Source organism: Diadema antillarum, unplaced genomic scaffold (assembly GCF_040938485.1).
Source record: "Diadema antillarum isolate AM-2024a unplaced genomic scaffold, OU_Dant_1.0 seq00000989_RagTag, whole genome shotgun sequence".
Taxonomy (NCBI): Eukaryota; Metazoa; Echinodermata; class Echinoidea; order Diadematoida; family Diadematidae; genus Diadema; species Diadema antillarum.
Genome location: NW_027271829.1, coordinates 418,579 through 439,303, shown reverse-complemented (window position 1 = coordinate 439,303; position 20,725 = coordinate 418,579). Strand labels below are relative to the sequence as shown.

Below are 20,725 nucleotides of genomic sequence, written 5' to 3'. Positions count from 1 at the left end.
ACAAGAGTGATTTTTACCATTGAAATTAATCGAGATAACAAGGTCTGTCACCCCAGCGATGATAAACCATTTCAGGCAAAGCAAAGAAAAGACAAGAATAAAGCTGTCAGGGAGTACAAAACAAACAGTTTTAATTAATTCCAAATCCTGTTGCTCTATTTTCTTCTCATTTTCTCTGTTTTCTTTTTTTTTTTTGGGGGGGGGGGGGATTTCAGGAGTCCCATACTTGTATGACTATAATATCTATTTGATATTGTCATAAGGGTTAAAACAAATTGTAAAACAGCTTAATAAATTGGTCTTGTGCATGAAATGTGGCAATGTCAGAGGACACACAAATGATAAGGATGTGTATTTTGGCTTGAGAATACAGAAAAAGATTGAAACGGCTTACCTCCACCTCCTCCCATGTGAACATAGTGACCTTTCTTTCCACCCATGGGAGTGTACACACTATCGTTAGTGCCTCCAGCTGGGCCCATTGGCAGGTACAAGTCTGAGTCCGGGTTTCCACCCTGACTGTGATACTCGGCCATTTCAGCCTGCTTGATCATTTCGTCCACTACGTCCAAGGTAGTGCCGGTGATGCAGCGGGGTCCATCTCTGGCATCCACGAGGCGCCAGTGACCATATCCCGGTATCCTATCCTTGAGCCGAACCAGCTCACTCTCCTCCACACCACACAGGAGCCCCACCACCGAGTTCCGGCCAGTGATCTCCGAGATCTGCGCCGTGGCCGTCTCGATAAACTTGGGAGAAATGATAAGCACCTGTACCCGCGAGTTACAAATGTTTTGGATGGTGTTCTCGTGCGTGGGAAACTCAGTGATCTCCTCTGACTGCAAGTAGACATCAAAGGGGTTGAAGATATCGAAGAGGTATTCGCACCAGTTGATGACATCTGACATGTAAAGGATTGTCAAGTCGAACACCGTGTCTGTGCCAAAGAAGAAAGGAGGGATATCTGTCATACTACGGATAACCAATAACAAAATAGTTCAAATTTGAATGTTATGAATGGAGCAAGCATCTCTGTATAGTGCCTTAAAGGACAAGTTCACCTTCATAGATATAAGAATAGAATGAATGCAGCAGTATCAGTAGAACAGTGAAATTTTGAGGGAAATTTGACAGTCCAGTCAAAAGTTTCAGTGCCTCTATCACTGGATCAGGAGACTACTACAGCTTGTGATGTCACAAGCATAGAACAATACACAGAAAATATAAAGAAAATTCAACATATTTTCATTCTTTTTTGCATAATGATAGAGCATCTGACTTGGCTCTTTCAGAAGGCAGAGGAAATAATATTACCCTGAACATATGTCAGTACCGATTCAAGGAAATGTGTATTTTAAAAAAAAGAAGAAGAAATTATGTGGAATTGTGGATTTGAACAAGCTGTCTCATTTTTTCTCAAAGTTTCACTGACGTGTTCTACTAATTTTGTTGCATTCACTCAATCCTTTGGATATGAAGTTCAAAGTATCTATTTTAAGTGTAATATTTTGAGGAGGTCAGACACCACCATCTTCATCTTGATAAATAGTTTACATAATCTGTCAAAAATGAAGAACACTGCTATCCCCTAAATTAGGCAAATGCAATATATTGGTTCTATCCTCTTTATCATGTCTACTAAAGTACTATCAACACTTATTAATTTGACTGGTGCTTTTATATATCGATGATGTACGGCAATTTGTCTATCAGTTGCAATAAAAACAACTCGGGCCAAGAATTTCATTAATTTGAGCAGAGACTACAGCCACAAATACCTTAAAATTAAAAAAACATTTTCTGCTTGCCTTTACTGAGTACATTTTATTTCATAAATATTAAATGTACGAAGTAAAAAGCAGACAAAAATAGGACAAAAAGAGAATATTACAGTATTGCGTTTTCTAGCATTAGCATAATTTTTTACCCCCAAATCTGTGACTTCTAAGATTGTAGTCAATTTCTTTTATTGCCTATAGTGACCAAACTTGAAAATGGAGTATATCTTAAGGTGCCAAATCAGGCAACCAGGTAAACCAATGACAATTTTAATCACTGTCCACCTCCCTGGTGTAACACATGTAACATAAAGAGTACATGATATATCTCAAGCAGGGGTTGGACAGGTCTACGTGAAGCGTATTCAATTGCTCTCTACAGTCAGAAGCTCTGTTTAATAACCCTGACTGACTCACAACCGAGTCATACCTTCCCCTACTTTTTGTGCCATTGCAGCAAAACAGCCAAAGCTGAGAAAGTGTTCACAGCAGCCAACTGGAATAGTAACTCCGGTTTGGGCTATGAAAAAAGATCTTTATAAACTGAAAAAAAAAGGAAAAAAAGAAGAAACTTTTGACAGCAACAAGTTGTAGTCTCTTTAACAGACCTGAGTTCACTGGACTGAGCACAGCATGGTAGGGATCTTTTGTGCACATGGCACAAGATACAAAAATGATAACATAGTTTTAATTGCACGAAAACTAGTAGGCACATAACTTTTATAACAGAAGACATCAAACGATTATGACCTATTGCACTGCTAAATTCAATCAAAAGAGCAAATTGAGATGTAGTTGTTCCTTCAGCTGTGAGACTGAACAATGACATGATGATAAAGTGTATGACATTTTATTTTAAACTTAAAATAAATGGCTGTTTGGAAGCTGTTGACCACAATAGTGATTTACTGAATTTCTTAGTGTTCTAATCAGAAGCAAAAGTAATTTTATGTGAGTATACAACACACAAAGATCCACGTGAAAATATCCAATCTGTGCGATAAACGCCTTTCGATAGTACCTGTCGACTAGTCTAAATTCAAGACGCATACACTTTTTTGTGCAATTTGGAATATTCTTCTTGTCATTATTTCTACTCGTAGAGAGCTTTACACTCGCATATTTTCAGAAAACATTACTACAACAATGCTCTTCCATGTCACAAAGTAAATTTTCAGGGTATTGATAGACTTTAAGCTAAATCCTGCATTGCCAGTCTTTGATGACTGCTGACATTTTCAGGATTTCTTAAAGTTTAACTCTCATTACTGGCAAGCATACTAGCAAAATATCAACAGTATTTTCAGGTGATGGGACTGGCAGGGTTATAAAACAACTATGGTTTGCATTATAAATTAAAAAGAATTGTATACACTATGCATTTGGTGGGTATTGTAGACTATTCCAAAAGCCTCACAATAGCAGTCATACATGTACCTAGCTTATGTCTAGATAACTCTTGCTCACCTAGAAGAGAATCAATGTTGACAGTTGAGAGAGTTTGTTCATTTGTACACCTATTCATTTCAATTCAATTCATATTTATTTCATGTAAACAGATAAAAAACATTCAGACAAAGGTACAGATATATGAATTCAAATTGAAAACACAAATGTGATAGAATGTGGAGACAGCAAGAATAAGTTTTATGAATAGCAGAGACTCCAACCCAAAGTACCTTCTGATCTGGAGATTCTCCCGCCTGAAACCCCTAGCAAACGGGAGACTCAAAGTTGATGTGCGCGAAGCGCGAAAATCCCAGGGTTCTAGATGCTCTCTGGTGCTATCTAAGGCTTATTTTTTCAACATACGATAGAAATATGTAAGAAATCCTTTCCAACGGGAGACAAAGAGCCAGGGCGGGAGAAATTAAATCTCAAATGGGAGAACGGGAGATTTTGCAAAAATGGGTTTTCGGCGGGAGATCTCCCGTCGAAAACGGGAGAGTTGGAGTCACTGGAATAGCTGCCACTATGACAAAAGTATTATAATGAAAGTCAAGTTTGAGTCAAAGGAATACATGACAATAAAAACCAAACTAACCAAAAACACAGATTAAGAGAAATACAATAGACACATTTTAAGATAAAAAATGAACACAGGTTTAGTAATACCTGAACACATAGATCATATTTGTTTTTTCCATTACAAAAAGTACGGTGACATTCTCCATAGGAAACGAGCATTTTCAAATGCACCGCGCAGAGCGCACAATCAGGTACAGGACATTTACACGGACTCTTGACTTTATGAACTCATACCTCCCAGAATATGTCTTTTTGCTTAAATGCACCTGGTTTTTATGAAAATCTAGATTTCAAACTTGCTCTACATACCTCATTTGTAGAGTTTTGTGAAAATTTTACAACGGTACCTTTCGAGTTGAAAATTAGGTATCATTTCTCACTCAAACGCAATCAGCTCTACAACAACACGCAATTTTACATTGACGGCGCGGTGTGCCAACTGTGAGCCTGAAGGCCATTTTGGAAGGGTTATTTTACTGCCATACCTCTTGTTTTTGTACAATGCACCTGCCTAGTGAGTTGCAGCAAATACTCACGTGCATTTATACTGAGTTTGGAGGAATTTCATGAAACTTCGCCATTGGTACCTTTCCAATATTCATAAACCATGTCAGTTTAGCCCCGAGTGAGTAACCCACCAATATGTTCATACACCAAAGCAATGGCGCGTCCCTGCGTGCTTCTCACTTGAATACGCTACGCTGATTGGCTAAATGTCATTGGCCTTATGAGGTTGCATCGGGTCAACGCATGATCGTGACGTAGCGCGTATGCAAATTCGTGACATGACAATAGGTGCGCGCGTCTTTATTACTATTTAGATTTCATCAATACATTAGCTCAATGTAGCATTTGCGGCGCATGATTGCATCATTAATATGTATTATTCTTTAACGCTCAAGGCACTGTGATTGGTGGTATGCAAATGACGGATCTACGTCATAGCTCAGTATCTGTTTGTCACCGTTCGCGTGTAGACTTTTTGTAATGCAATAGTGTTTTATTTGTGTGTTAAAAGTTTGCTTGGTTTTGTTTAGATGGGCTGTTGGGTTGACAGCTTGAAAATCATGATTGAAGGGAGTTGTATTGAGAATCCCTTCAAACTATATAGTCCAGTCAAAATAGGGTTTCACCCACCACTAATTGCAACAGTACGAATTCCACTGCAGTGCAACTTGTTATGGGCTCCTAAACACCACACTAAAAGTCCCAAGAAATCCAATGGGGTAAAGTGGCTAAATTTGCATAATATGCAAATTAGCTCCCATAATGATAAAAATACAGTGTTTCCATGAAAACTATGCTTCTAGGTTTCAGATTGGAAAACCGAAAGTGTTTTAACGTATGTTTACAATGTCAGCTAGTGCGATGCAAACATTTCCATGGACATGATCTGGGCCTCATTTGCATAATATGCAAATTAGCTCCCCATAATGATAAAAATACAGTGTTTCCATGAAAACTATGCTTCTAGGTTTCAGATTGAAACACCGAAAGTGTTGAAACTTATGTTTTCAATGTAAGTTAGTGCGATGCAAACATTTCCATGTACATATTCTGGGCCTCATTTGCATAATATGCAAATTAGCTCCAATAATGATTAAAATACAGTGTTTCCATGAAAACTATGCTTCTAGGTTTCAGATTGGAACACCGAAAGTGTTGAAACATATGTTTGCAATGTCACTTAGTGCGATGCAAACAATTCCATGAACATAATCTGGGCCTCATTTGCATAATATGCAAAGGGTACCGAGCCAACGGAATATTCAAATGCACCAAAGTGCCCGATATGAGCATATCAAGAGTGTTCAAATGTGACATGTCAGTTTCTCTTCACCAAAAACAAACTTTTCAGCATTAGAAACCTAGCATGAATAATTTTAAGCGAATAATAATTTGTTATCAGAAAGATAATGATAGCTTATCCACTAATTACGGAGAATCAAATAATATAAACAACTGTCAACATCTATAACTTGTCCAATTTTGTAATTAATGAACTCTATTTGGAGAGGTGCTTATTCGAATCTGGATGATTCAGCTCTTGCACCCTTGAGGGTTTTGAGATATTGAAGATAGCACAGTCAAAGGAAACTCTGTGGGTAGTGACCAAAGTTACCCCTATCGATCATATCCCCACGGCCATTTGCAAAACATGCATCAACCAACGCGATTTCCGTTGTTCTAAGCGTACAAGATTTTTTTTTAAAGTCGTTTGGCCGTCTAGCAAAGACTATTTCCATGAAAGTATATCTTTAAAAAGTGGTGCACATGAGTCAAAGCGACTCGGAGGGAGGTACCCGAATTTATCCCTATACCCTCACAGCCCGGTACAAAACACAGTATATACACATGAATACACCCTCTCTAACGTCCTTTTCGTTTCATTTCCATTAAATTTCAGTGGAAGTTATAGAAGAATTATTGTTCTACAATATCTCAAGGGCAATTCCGCAGTTAGTAACGTTACATTTGAACAAATTTAGATATTTGTTTTTACTACTAAATTACAATTTATTCATTTCAAGCCAAAATTATGTCAAAAACATGTTCATCATTCCCAGGTTTATGATACAGAAAAGAATGAATACAATCCAAGAAATAATAGCATTGCTATGGCAACTTAAAGGGCTGGTTAGTAACGTTACGAAAAAAGGACATGACAAAAAAATCAATGTCTTGTAACAAAAAGTGTGCAAAAATTCAAGTTACTTCAAACAAAGTTTTGCATTAATTTCAATTATTACAAATGTTCACACAATGTTTTTTAGCAGTTCGACCAATAATTTCTTAGCTAGACCCCCAAAAGCATGGTTAGTAACGTTACGGTTAGTAACGTTACATTTGTCCGGAGAAATTCCGCAGGTCATTTCACCCTTTTGTAATTGACAAAATGTCACATGACTTCTGGAGTATTTAAATGTATTTATCTTTTACCCTTTAGCAAAACTTTGAGGAAAAAATTTCAAAGGAACCCACTGTAATTTGCATTTAAGTGAATTTCAGCATCCCCAGTCCCACATGTACATTTTAAATGATGGTTTTAGATCTCGCGAAATCAATCAATACGAAAGATAAAATCTACTGAATTTGAAAGACCTTAATAATTGGTGAACATCCGTGGCATTAGTTGATACCTAGATTAAAGAGTAATATAAAGAGGCACATTTCTTTCATCCATGTCATGTCCACCTAACTGCGGAATTGCCCATAAGATGAAAAGGTGAAATCCTAAAGGCAATGAAAAACATGTTCCATGGGTACATGCCTCTGAAAAGTTCTTCCGCCTGTCTAGCACATACTCTTTTATTTTCGTAAAATGCAATTCAGGTAATACAGGAGACGTTGCTTTACAATATCTATATTGTCAAAAAGTTGGACATTCAAACGCAAGCCCTTGGGAAGTGCCCAAATCACCCATACCTTGACCTTCGTAGTCCCAAAACAGGTTAACAAAACATGCATTATATGCCAAAGCAAATTCAGTTGTACATGCACGTAGAAAGTCGTTTTGCCGGGTTGTAAATAAAAACACTTTACTTTTCATGATTTTTGAATGGTAGAGACACTGCTTTACAATATTCATATAGTCAAAGGGGTGCACACTCAAAGGCCACCGAGTGGGATGTGTTCAAATCATCCAACCCCCAGGGCAATATAGGAAACATGCATACTCATTTAGCACGAATATGTTCCAATTTTCCAACGGTTGTACAGCAAGTGCCCTATTGTTTTCAAGAAATGCAATATAATTAAAAGAAGAAAAAATTGCTCTACCTTAACTTTATTGTCAAAAGGGTGAACATTTCAAAGCAATCCCTTGGGAAGTGTTCAAAATTACACCTCCTCTCAAGCCCCGTAATTACAACACACGGATACTATGAACGCAAATACTGACGTTCTTTGGTACATGGTTTTAGAAGTAGTTCCGGCAATACAGCTACACACTTTTATATCGATGAATGTCGTGGAAATGATAGAAGAAGCATTGCTTCACAATATCTATTCAGTGAGAGGATGCACATTAAATTCCAATCCTGTGGGATGTGCCCCAAAGTACCCCACCCTCACGGCAATATAGAAAACATCGAATATCATTAACGCGAATATACTATATGTTCCAAACGTACATGTTTCAAACTTCGATCATGCCATGCAGCATGGGCACTTTTGTTTTCAAAAATACATTGCAGTTAATAGAGGAGACATCCCTTAACGATATCCATATTCTCAAAAGGGTGAACATTAAAGGACAATCCCTTGGGAATGGTCCAAAATTACACCTACGCTCACGCACCCTTAAGACAAAACACAGATATTAGCAACGCAAACACCGTTGTTCTAGCGTGGATGGTTTTAAAAGTAGTCCCGGCAATACAGCGAATACACTATTTATCAATGAAAAGTCATGGAAATGATAGAAGAGGCTGAACCTTACCAGATCTATACAGTGAAGAGGATGCACATTAAATGGTAACCCTGTGGGATGTGCCAAAAATATTCAACCCTCACGGCAACTTAGAAAACATATAATATCATAAAACGCGAATATATATTTTCCAAACGTACATGTTTTCAAAATTCCATCGTGCTGAATAGCAAAGGCACCTTTGTTTCCAAGAAATGCAACTAATTAATGGAGGAGACATTGCTCTACAATAACTATATTGTCAAAAGGGTGAACATTCAAAAGTAATCCCTTGGGAAGTGTCCAAATTCACATCTACGCTCACGCCGCCTTATTACAAAACACAGATATTAGCAACGCAAATACCGTTGTTCTAGCATGAATGGTTGTAAAAGTAGTTCCGGCAATATATCAAATACAATTTTCATCGATGACAAGTTATGAAAATGATAGAAGAAACTTGAATTTACAAGATCTATACACTTAAGAGGGTGCGCATCAAACGGCAACCCTGTGGGATGTGCCAAAAATACTCCACCCTCACGGCAATATAGAAAACATATAATATCATATAACGCGAATATATGTTCCAAACGTACATGTTTTCGAAATTCCATCGTGCCGTATAGCAAAGGCACTTTTGTTTCCCAAAAAAATGCAACTAATTAGTAGAGGAAACATTGCTCTACAATAACTACATTGTCAAAAAGGTGGACATCCAAAGGTAATCCCTGGGGAGGTGTCTAAATTTACACCTACGCTCACGCCCTTTATGACAATATACGGATATCAGCAACGCAAATGCAGTTGTTCTAGCGTGAATGGTTTTAAATGTAGGTCCAGCAATACAGCAAATACACTCTTATATAAATGAAAAGTCATGAATATGATAGAAGAAGATTTGCTTTACAAGATCTACACAATAAAAAGGGTGCTTATTGAAGGGCGACCCTGTGGCGTGTGCCCCCGAAATGCCCTTTATCCTCTTGGCAATATGGAAAACATAATATCATATAACGCGAATATATATGTTCCAAAAGTATACTGTCAAAATTCGATCGTGCCTTACAGCAAGGGTATTTTTGTTTTTAAGAAATGCAATGTAATCAATACAGGAGACATTGCTTTACAATACTTATATAGTTAAAAGTGATGCACATTTAAAGCGGCCCCTTGGGAGGCGCCCAAAGTTACCCCCTCAACCCCGCGTCCCCATATGCAAAACGTGCATTATGCCAACGTGAGTACTGTTGTTATGAATTTACTCTTACAGTTACCGCTAATTTGCATTTTATGTAAATTATTTTTGTACGACCAATTCGAAAAGGCATCTATCGTGTTCATTGACCTACAAAATATAAGTTTATACATTTAAATCTTTAAAATTGGATAACGGGAAGCTGAGATCTGTCAATTTCCTCTCATTTCAGGTGCTAATTTGCATATTATGCAAATTTTACTATTTTGCCCCGCTGGATTTTTTGGGACTTTTAGTATGGTGTTCAGGAGGCCTCAACGACTTGCTCTGCAGTAAAATTCCTACTGTTGCAATTAGTGGTGGGTTACCCCCTAAAAATCGCTAGATTGACTGGACTAATATCATCCATGCCCAACAGCTTTGGAACTCTGGGGGAGTGGCACCATTCATTCTGCCTGAAATTCCTCACCTCTGGGTCTTGAAATAAGACTAGAACTATCAGACATCTACTTCCTCTTTTAAGCCCCTTGATGGCGGCTAAAAATACCCATATGCATTACCCCTCTGTGCATAACCCCATACACATGCACAGAACTGTACATTTGAAATACCTCACTGCTTCAGACATTTTTATAACATATTTAATTTTTTTTTTTTAAATCAAAGATTGGGCCTGCATCCTGCTCAGGTCTCATACATCTCTACAGCTTTTGACAATTTCATCTAGTATTTTGTTAGGATATTGTTCACAATTTCTCAACTGACATTCTTGTAAAACAGCACATACATTGTAATAACATCGATTATAAAAAAAAGAACAACTCTACAACTTTCTTTATCCTCCTTTATCCCTATTTTCCTTAACCCTTTATCAACTGAAGATTCCATACATAATGGCTTATTGCTCCCTAGAGGGTACAGCAATATTACTCTCATTTCGACGACTTTCTACATCATGTAAAATAGCTCACTGCATGTTTATTTTTTGTCTATTATAGATTACTGTGTTTGAAAGCTTATTAAGAATTTAAACCAAGAGAATGGTGTGTCATAGAAGTAATTCTGACACACTTTTGTTGACCTTTGACCTCTTTCAAATTACATATTTATATATTCTATATGAAAACAATAAAAAATGGTAAAGTATAAAACTATTTTAAAAAGTGGACAGGTGGTTTCGGGCATTTTAGGAAGTTCTAAGAGTGGAGATTTCAGGTGGTTCAGTTACTAATGGGTTGAAGTGCAACAGCATTAATGTAAAATTTTAATGTAATTTTTTTTTTTTGTGAAAAAGTTACCCCAACAATCCCAACATTGGTCTAAAGACTTGCCTGACAGAGCCATACCATTTCAAACTGTATATCTCACACAGGATCTTTTAGTGTGTACAAGGTAAATAATCTGGGGCTAATCAGGATTAAACATTCACAGACTCCGATGCAATGATGTCATTTTATGAAAAATCTCTTTATAATGTCATACACAGAGAGAAGCGTAAAGCTTAAAGTTATGAAGCCACTGTCTACAATGGAAAAAGAAGCTGAAAAGAAATAAATCAAGAAATGGAAAAGTAGTTGCTTTCTAAGTTTTTGTCACTATTCACATCTTGGGACAGTCTCACAAGAATGCTTGTAACAACACTTAAGTTGTGCAACAATTACAGAATTGCAACAGCAGTAACACCAGAAATTTGTGCATGCATGATATTTTTGTGAATTTTGTGAGGGACCAAGATTCGCCAAATTAAAATGCGTGCGACAGTTCTTGTCCGCACTACATGCATTGATTGTCAGTGGCAATTTGTGAAAAAGGTCATCAGCTCTAATTCGTGAAAATTTCTTGCCGCAAATATTTCTGATTTTACAGTAGGCCCTATGCACAACTGATTAGTGTTTCCTGCCTGCTGCTGTTGAAATTGCTTGCAACTAACATTAAATCACTGGAAACCTTTCCGTGAAATGAGTTCCCTTTCAGAGTATGGGAATTACCATCATGTCATCAGAACTGAAATTAGTTCCTGGTGCAGATAGAATTACAGATGTGTCCAGTAACAACACAAACATACGCTCACTTTACTTTGTCTTTCGCTGATCACATTAGAAAAAAGGATGTTGTTTTAATAAAGTGAAGCTGAGATGACCCATCCACTGACACATCCTTGTTTTGTCGTTTGATTTTTTTTAAATCCAAGAATAAAGCAAACCACAGAGAAGATGATTGCATAAGTTTGCGATCATAACAAGGAAATACGCACGGCAAGTGATTCTAACCAGTTACGTTAGTAATTCCGTAAATCTGATTGCTGTATGTGTATCAAAACTGAATTGAGTAAACAAATACCCCTTTATTTCTCACATTAATATATAATCCCTTGCACAAAACAAGTGTCCACTTACATATTTCGAATCGCACTTTCTATTATTCTTATGAGTATGCATCTCTCATTTTTGTCTCAATATCATATCGCTCCTTTTCTTAAAGCATTCTACTTCCGTCTTTGCTGGTCTGAGGTAGGAAGTGGACATTTCTAAGAAGTCAATTAATTAGATTAAAAATCTCCTAATCTTAAAGGGGATGGCTAGTAACTGATCAGTGGGAATCAGCGGGAATGTTGAAGGATGATTGTTCCAATCCTTGTGGGATCAATTTAAGAGTACATTATATCTATTGTTGTGTGAAAATTATTTGCTTCAGAATGGTCTCATATTCAAGTAATGTGCAGTTCAATGTTTCCAGGTTAGCATGCCTGTACAGTGACAGGACGATCGTTAACGGGCCATTGACATGGACACGGGACATGGACTTATTTGCATAGCCATTCTGAAAAGATTCATCAAATTTTTAATTACAATGATTTGCACAGTACGCATCTAACTACAAATATAAATTATAGCGTAAAACCCAAATGTTCATGTGCATTTTAATTTTGCGAATTTTGTGAGAGCCAAGATTCGGCAAATATCTTGCTTTCATAAGTATTTATTCTCTGTATGTCTTGCAATCTATTTGCTTGAGAAGGGAATTTGTCTCATTCCAACTAAAATAAGATACACAATCCTTATACGTACTGTTTAAAAGAGTTTGACTTTTCATAGCAATCAAAAAAAAAAAAAAATAGGAGATCTGATTATATGATCTATGAGTGTTGAACTTCCAGATTATTAAAAGGCATGAATGAACAAGATTAGCTGAAAGTTTATTATTTGCAGTTTCATATTCAGTGGTCACTTTGTTGACCAGAGAAATTAAAGACCAACCAATGAGGGTGTGACCAGTGGAACATGAGAGAAAGCAGATGCTAGAGTAATAAGGAATTTTTAAAAAATAGAAAAATCAGGTTATGTTCATCATTTTGAAGGTTCATTCATTTGAAAATGAATAGGGTTCGTTATTCCGAAACAAACAAATTCTGTATACCAGTACTTAAATGTTTGTAAATATCCAAAAATAGAAAAGGATTCATTTATCCGAATATTTGTGGCATTATTCCAAAGGTTCATAATTCTTATAATTAATCAGATTTTATATTCCAAAAGTTCGTTAATCAGAGAATGAAAATGGATATTGTTATTCTGAAGACTCGTTAATCCGAAAACGGCATGAAAAGAAGGTGTGTACTAACAAACCCTTGAATTACAAACTTTATTTCATTATCGGTCTTACAAATCTCACAGGAGTAACGAATGCTTTTACTATATTTTCAGATTAGAGAATATTCAGAATAACAAACCTTAATTTATTTTTGGAATTTGGATGACCAAACCTCATATAATTTTCTAATCAGACATTACGAACCTTCAGAATAACAAACCTTTGGAATAATGAAACTTTGGAATAATGAACTGTAACTGGATATCATATGCCACAGTAATGAATAAAACAAAGCAAAGCATGCATTTCACCCAGGGGGTTTACTAGTACAATGTCATAGTACATGGTGTAACTATATCATAAACCAAATCATGTTGTCACAATAGAAATCATCATGTTGACTTGAGTACATCTTTACCTGCTCCAGGCATGGCCATCGTGCTGCAGTATCCTCGTCCTACTCTGATGGTGCCAACTGTGGGATGAGTCAGATCAAACCCTGTACAGTAAGTGGGGTAAAGGGATACACACTTCAGTGTAACTGACTAGGTGTCAAAGTCCTAGTTCACCTGTGATAATTACATTGATTATCAATCACGAGAGAATTCAACAATGTTTGATCTGAAAGATCTTAATGCTTCAATCTCCCTTTGTATTCCAGAGGGTACAAAAGTTCTCAGTACGAGAAACCCACAAGGGTCCACAACAACTGTAATCATGAAATAAAGATTTACTGAAATTTTCGCAGTGTTGAAATTTTTTGTGCATTTCGCGCAACCAGAAACTAGCATGAAAATAAAAGCACTTGAATATTTTTGCTCGCAATTTGTTCTAGTAGTTCGTGTCCTGATTCCACAGAGTTAAAAGCATAATGTGAAATTCATCTTACCCAGCCAAGCGCAAAAAATTACTCAAGTGAAAATATCCCTTTTTACAGTATGTGCATGCTATATTGACACAAATATACCAGGTATTTATGCAATGTTATTTCAAAAATTTAATTCAAATTACAGAGACTTTGTTCACTATTTGTGATTTCGTATAATTTCTCTGACTTCATCTTCTTTTAATGTTCCTGTTCTTTTCCTTCCTTGACAAACATTACTTATGTGTTGTAAACTACTGTATGAGTTTTCATATTTTACTGCCGATTTCCCAAACTTATACTCCTTTACCTGTGTAAAAAATTTGCACACTCCATGACAAAAAGGAGGATTCATAAACTTGACTGTCTCCAGGTATTGCTCTTTTAAAGTATGTTCTGCAATCTGTACATAATTCCTGACTGACTGTAAAATTGCAATAAAAGGGCAAACATACACCAGGGAGGTGGGACCTCCCTGCATACACACAGCTCTTCCTATCTTGTCCACTATGGTACATATGTATATTATACGCTGCAGTTTGCGGTGGTTTTATTCCACCGGGGGGGGGGGGGGATCATTGATAATCACGAAAATAGCAACACACCAAAACATGACACAGGTGCAATGTCCATTTTTTCCAAGATGGAAATTACATCTTGAAAGGGGGGGGGGGGGGGGGAATTATTTCTTGAAGAGTCATCACTGTGGGTCTCATCGAGAAGTTTAACCACTTGCAAAAATGTAGCAATATATGCAATGCATTATTATATACACAACACGTAGCATATACACTATAAACGGCAAACAAATAGGCTAGTCATCAGAACTATATCTATTACCATCATTATTTCATCACCATTATCATCATGGCAGTCACTGTAATTATCAATATTATCATTATCATTGTAATTATTGCTAATAGATTGTAACTAATAATAATAATAATAATACATACAATTTCTATAGCGCCATTCTCCACTTTAATTAAATGCTCAAGGCGCTTTAAATCGAAACAAAAAGACTGAAGAATATCATTTCAATTACTACAATGTGTACTACTAATTACTAGTATTTGAAAAATAATACATACAATACTAATAATAGTAATCATCATCAAAACTACAACTTTATGGTTAAGAAGACCCACAATCACAAAAGTTTGAGGCAAAAACATGGTCAAATGTGAGTATATGATAGATGGAATATAAAGGGATGTATTGAGCAAATTTCACACATCATATGAGCATATTGGAGCAGGGGGTGGGGGCACTAAGGGCCGTCATTTAAGCCCTTGGGGCTTCAGAATGCATGTGATTGTGATGTATGAATGTATGCATTACCATAGCATGCATGTATGTGTGCATGTAATGTATGAAATTATATGTGCACATACTTGGTAATGTATAAATAGTATGTGTGTGGATATGCATTACTCTACAGTGATTATGTGCATATAACAAAAACGTATGAATAGTATGTGTGTGTATATAGCTATAACTTGTTCTTATACACTGTATGTATGAATTTATGTACTGCTCAATGAATCCATGACAACTAAACTGTATGATTAATTAAAAGCTTGATAAGCTGAGATGATGTCATCATCTCATCCAAACCAACCCATTCATTTATGAACAAAATTATTGCAAAAGTTGGGGGGGGGGGGTTGAAAAGCTGGCCAAAAATGTTGATGAGAAGGATGTACGTTGTTGTTGTTGTTGCCTTTTTTTTACTTCATGTCATGTCAAAAGAGTAATTCAAGTGAAGATTTGTATAAATGCACTAGATCAATGCACTGGATGGGATCAAGACTTTTGTGAGGACATCATGGATGACATATCATCTGGCAGTGGCATATCAAAGTCTTATCACTGATAAGTACTGTGAGTGATAGTAATTCATAAAAAAATTCAGAATTTAACTATATTTTTTACAAATTATCCTGGGACCAATTTTGATGAAACATCTCCATTTTGTTTTACCTTACACTAGTTATTACAAATCTATTTACAAATATGAGATTGCATTTGTGTTAGTTTTTTTTTTCTTCCCATTCAAACTACCCGTAAACAAAGCACCCACAAACTTACTTATGACTTACTAATGTTTTCATTGTGAGAGACTTGCCCCAACCAGGCTTGTTGAAGTGCACAACTTTAACAAGTATGCTCCCTTAATCCACATCTTAATTTCACATCAAATGTTACTGACGCTACGCTAGAACACTGCCTTGCACGTTCAGATATTAGAATCGAAGACTACAGGAACTGTGAAATAGTCGTGCGTTCCAAAGTAGATAAGTTTGCGATAGTTTGGTTGCGGCAGCTGATCGCATGTACAGTGGACGGGGAACAAACTTACCTTCCTTTCGGTACCAAGGCTGATGTGTTATGATTTATCCGTGCATTTCACGACCGAATGAATTTCTCCATCGTTATATCCCCCATAATCAAATGACTATCTGTCCACTCCTGATCACAAAAATATATTTCCGAGACATCAAAATGGCACGAATGAGAATCGCGAGACTCCGTAGCACAGAAGCGCTAGATCCCACCAACTTCCTACACAAGACAACTGAAACTTTTTCCCAGTGCAGTCCGTGTCAGTATAGTGCACCGCTGCTTACCAGTAGGCGACGAACGCACTGTGGATTGCCGACATTGCGGAACATGTTTTGAGTCACTGTGAAAATTTTGACTACTTGCTTCCTGGTTCGTTTTGGGGTCAAATATAAGAGGTCATATCAACACGGAACACATAATTTATGCAACTTTTTAGTCATTTTCAACTGCTTGCTATCCTCACATATTGATCTCTTAACATGACTTTTACCACAGTACAATCACTTCGAATGCTTGGAAGAGTTAAACACGCATAACGAGACAGAAGTAAACACAATAGTAACCGCCATCGATCCATTGACGGACGTACTAGTACCTCGCAGTGGGCAATTCGCGCACTAAAGTTCCATAACTTACTTCTGGGGTTTTCCCTAATTGCATTTCAAAAGCGACCACAGAACGCTGGGCAGTCCGGGTTGACTGCGTCGCATTCTTCAGACGGGCGATCACTCTTCCCTGGCCTTGGTGTAAAACGCTCGCTTCATGCATCCATCCACCTTCCTTTCTTTCTTTTTTCCTTCCTTCTTTCTATCTTTCTTTCTTTCTATCCCTTTTTTTTCTTTCTTTCTTTCAAGTATGAACTGACAACAACCAATGAATAAGATGAAACACTCTTCTAAACCCGCGTAAATTTGAGAGTTACCCTCAAATCCAATGTTGACATAACCTTGAGTGAATCACAGTTTCACCACGATTTTGCACTAGTCTGCAGGGTATATTCCTAAAATGCTTAAATTTTCAAACATGTTTTCAGGAATGTGAGGCATAATACGAAACCGCGTTCTATTCTACCTGGAGAATTGTCTTGTGATAAACTAGAAATGTGACTATGGCGACTGGTATGCCTCCGCCATAATGCGTGATTCTCCTGATAGGTCTATAGGCCTATATACCTGGTAGTACATGTAGACAATGTGTGATTACATTTTCACAAAATTGGCAAAATATTGAAATTACATGTTTGTCACAAATGTGTTGAATGTTCACCTTCCTTGACATATGTTTAATTGGATGAATGGGAGAGCATGTATTTGGGGATTTTAGGACTTTTACTTGACTTTGACCCTTTCATAAGTTTATGCATTGAGTAATTTTCAAGGTATGGAGAAAAGGTGCAATTTCTGTATTGAATAGTAAATTGTTACCATTTTCATCTGGCCTTTGACCCTTGCCCTTTGACCCTAAAATTCACAAGAGAATCACTGTCAGGCAGAACATGCATAAACATGTACTATATAAGTTTCAAGATAACTTGAGCCGCTTCCGAGATATGGAGGAAGAAGTAAAGTTCAGCACTTTCACTTGATCTTTGACCTTTTGACCTTTGACCTTTTTTGGCAAAAAGAAAAAAACTTCCCAGAGAATCCCCAATGGGTTATACATGCATGCAACAAGTTAAAAAAAATAACCCCGCATACATTGCATACATGAGGGAAATAGACCTTTGACCCCTGACCTATGACCCCATGAACCCAAAATTCCCTAGATATTCACTGCCACTCAGTACATGCATATATACTATGTTCCATGGAGATACCTTGAACCATTTCCAAGATATGGAGAAAGAAGTGAAATTTTAACATTTTTACTTGACCTTTTGACCTTTGACCTCATGACCCCAAATTTTCACCAGAGAATCTTAATTGGGTAATACATGTATACACTAAGTTTCAAGAAACATCTTTAGGCATTGCGTAGATATGGGGGAAAATTTTTTGAGCATTTGGCCTTGACCTATTGACCTTTGACCTTGAGCATATTCACCCGAAAGTTGATAGGCACAACTTCACTCCCTAATACACATACAGTAAACCTCGCATGAGTCGAAGCTCTCGGGACTGGCAAAAATGCGTCGACTTAAGTGAAATTCGACTCTCGCGAGAGTCGATTTTTTTTTCGACTCACAGTTATGTACATGTATTATAGTACATTTGCATGCACGTGTGTGTGTGTGTGTGTGCGTGCGTGTGTGTGTTTGCATTCAAATTTGTCTGTTCTTGAAGATAATGTTCTTATTTTGTTCTAAATTGAACATGGAATTTGTATCAATACTAGTAGTTAAACGTAGTTCTGAGAATGTCTGCGCTAATGTGGCAATGTGCATATGCTATGTCTATGGTGCAACATACAATGTAGGTAGCCATCTCTGTCAACCTACCCTGAGACAAACACTCTCCCAGGCCCATCCCACCTCCACTGAACAAAACTATACAGCCAGCCGGGCACGCACAAACAAGCTCCGCCCACTTGGCCTGTCACTAAAATATTAAAGCAGCGATTGGTTGACCAAGGAGTTCTGGCTTGACATGGATAAAGTATGGATGTGCTGTGTGTATGGATAAAGTATATGGATCGATGTGCTGTGTGTATACCCTACATGTATACATGTGTACGTATTCGACATGCGTGCATACCGGTACGGTGAGTGTGCATGCTTACCTGCAGCATGCAGGCCAGGGACGGGGTTCTGCGACATGCCGATTTTTTTGTTCTCCTCTAAATGTCATGAGAATGCCAGACAAATCTTCTTCGGCTCAAGTGATGTAAACTACGTGTATTTTGTACAAAAGGGACTGAATGTTTTACTTCGACACAGCCGAAATTCGACTCTCGTACTTCGGCTTATCCAAATATTTCTTAGAGAAAATGCATAGGGAAAAATCGGGACTTTTTATTTTGCTTCGAGTTAAGTGATTTTCGACTCACTCGACGTCGACTTATCCGAGGTTTACTGTACATGCCAAGTTCCATTAGGATACCTCAAAAGGTTTTTTAGTTACGCTGTCCACAAAATTCATTACGGACGGACGGACGGACGGACGGACAGCCCGAAAACATAATGCCTCCGGCACCACTTCGTGGCGGAGGCATAAAAAAATAACATTGTTCCACCTGAAACAGTAGGCCCTATGATTTATGTCGGGCACAAAATTTGACGTCGATTTCCGATCAGCTTGATATACCAAATGATACCATTGCTCGTCCGATTGTGGTAGCTTAGGTGAACGACGCACAATAATCCATACGAACAATAAGGCAGATTCCACCAAATGTAAATAAGATATATCTTTTCTCACCCCGCCCCTTCATTCCTCCCCCTCAAACAAATGAACAAACAAACAAATGACTGTAATGGCTACACAAACAAAGAGATAAATAAACGGATGGATACAAGGTAGTTGCGATTGATAGATGTGATATAAACATACAAATGTATGTGTGTGTGTTCGTGTATAATATAGTGAGTGGGTCAAAGTTTGAAGTGTTTTCTTTTTGTCACAAAATCATCATCAAAATGTGACCGAGCTTTAACCCGTATCCGTTAGTCGCGTTTAGCGGTGCCAGCGGCTATTTCATGCATTTTCATTCTGCTGTGCTCTCTCAACTTCGAATAGACGTCACTGATACTTGAGAAGAATATATGGAAAACTATACACCAAGTGAAAGAGAAAATAACGGTCTTTCATTTAAGGTGTAAATCAGAGTCCTCAGATGACATGTGATGGCATACTAATACAAACATTTATAATCTGAAATACACATTTATAAATAATCATATCACTTGCTCCAAAGAAATTACCTTTGAACAATATGAATAATCTTTTTATTTAAAGACAATATTTTTCTTTAAATCTTCATGATGTGAGCTTTCCTATGATATACAACTCAAAAGGTATAATACTTACAAAATGAAGGAATATTGAATGGAAATTATACAAGTTGCTGTTTAGAGACCGCATTTTCAGCATTTTGTCGCAGAGGGCGTACATTGTAAGTCATTGCATGTCTCCCACCTGTAATTGTGTCCATTGCATGGAAATTTGGTTTTGTCACACGTTCACTGTGGAAACATCTGAACAATATACAAAAAACAAAACAAAAACAATTACATTACATATAACATAAAATGGATACTAAAATTGTTACAAAAAATAAATATTCCATTGAAACACAAACTATTATTTTTATAATAGTAAACATATAAAAGAGTTATGTACGTGTAAAACCTTTATAAAGAATCAACTACAGTTTGTACATGTACTTTAAAACCCAAATGAATTGTAAACATAACTTTAAAAACCTTTCAATATCTACAAATTCTAAAACACATTTCATGAAAAAAAAAAAAACATGTACATTGATATTATTAGGCAATAGGCCATTCCGAGCCCCATCACCCAAGTGTATTCTAGGGATGGTATAGTTTTGGGCGAGATGGAGATTCAGCT

At 37.0% G+C, this 20,725-nt stretch overlaps 1 protein-coding gene across 1 annotated transcript in view; it reads right to left on the bottom strand.

Moving 5' to 3' along the window:
• LOC139742239 (uncharacterized) overlaps positions 1-16,796 on the bottom strand; it is a 101,628-nt gene extending 84,832 nt beyond the window's left edge. Inside the window, exons 1-3 of the mRNA XM_071652816.1 lie at positions 16,234-16,796; positions 13,425-13,505; positions 395-937 (exon numbers count right to left, since the gene is read on the bottom strand). Of these exons, the coding sequence (XP_071508917.1) occupies positions 395-937; positions 13,425-13,443 (562 nt within the window). The 5' untranslated portion in view covers positions 13,444-13,505; positions 16,234-16,796. The remainder of the gene's footprint in view (positions 1-394; positions 938-13,424; positions 13,506-16,233) is intronic.
• Between the last annotated feature and the right edge of the window lie 3,929 nt (positions 16,797-20,725).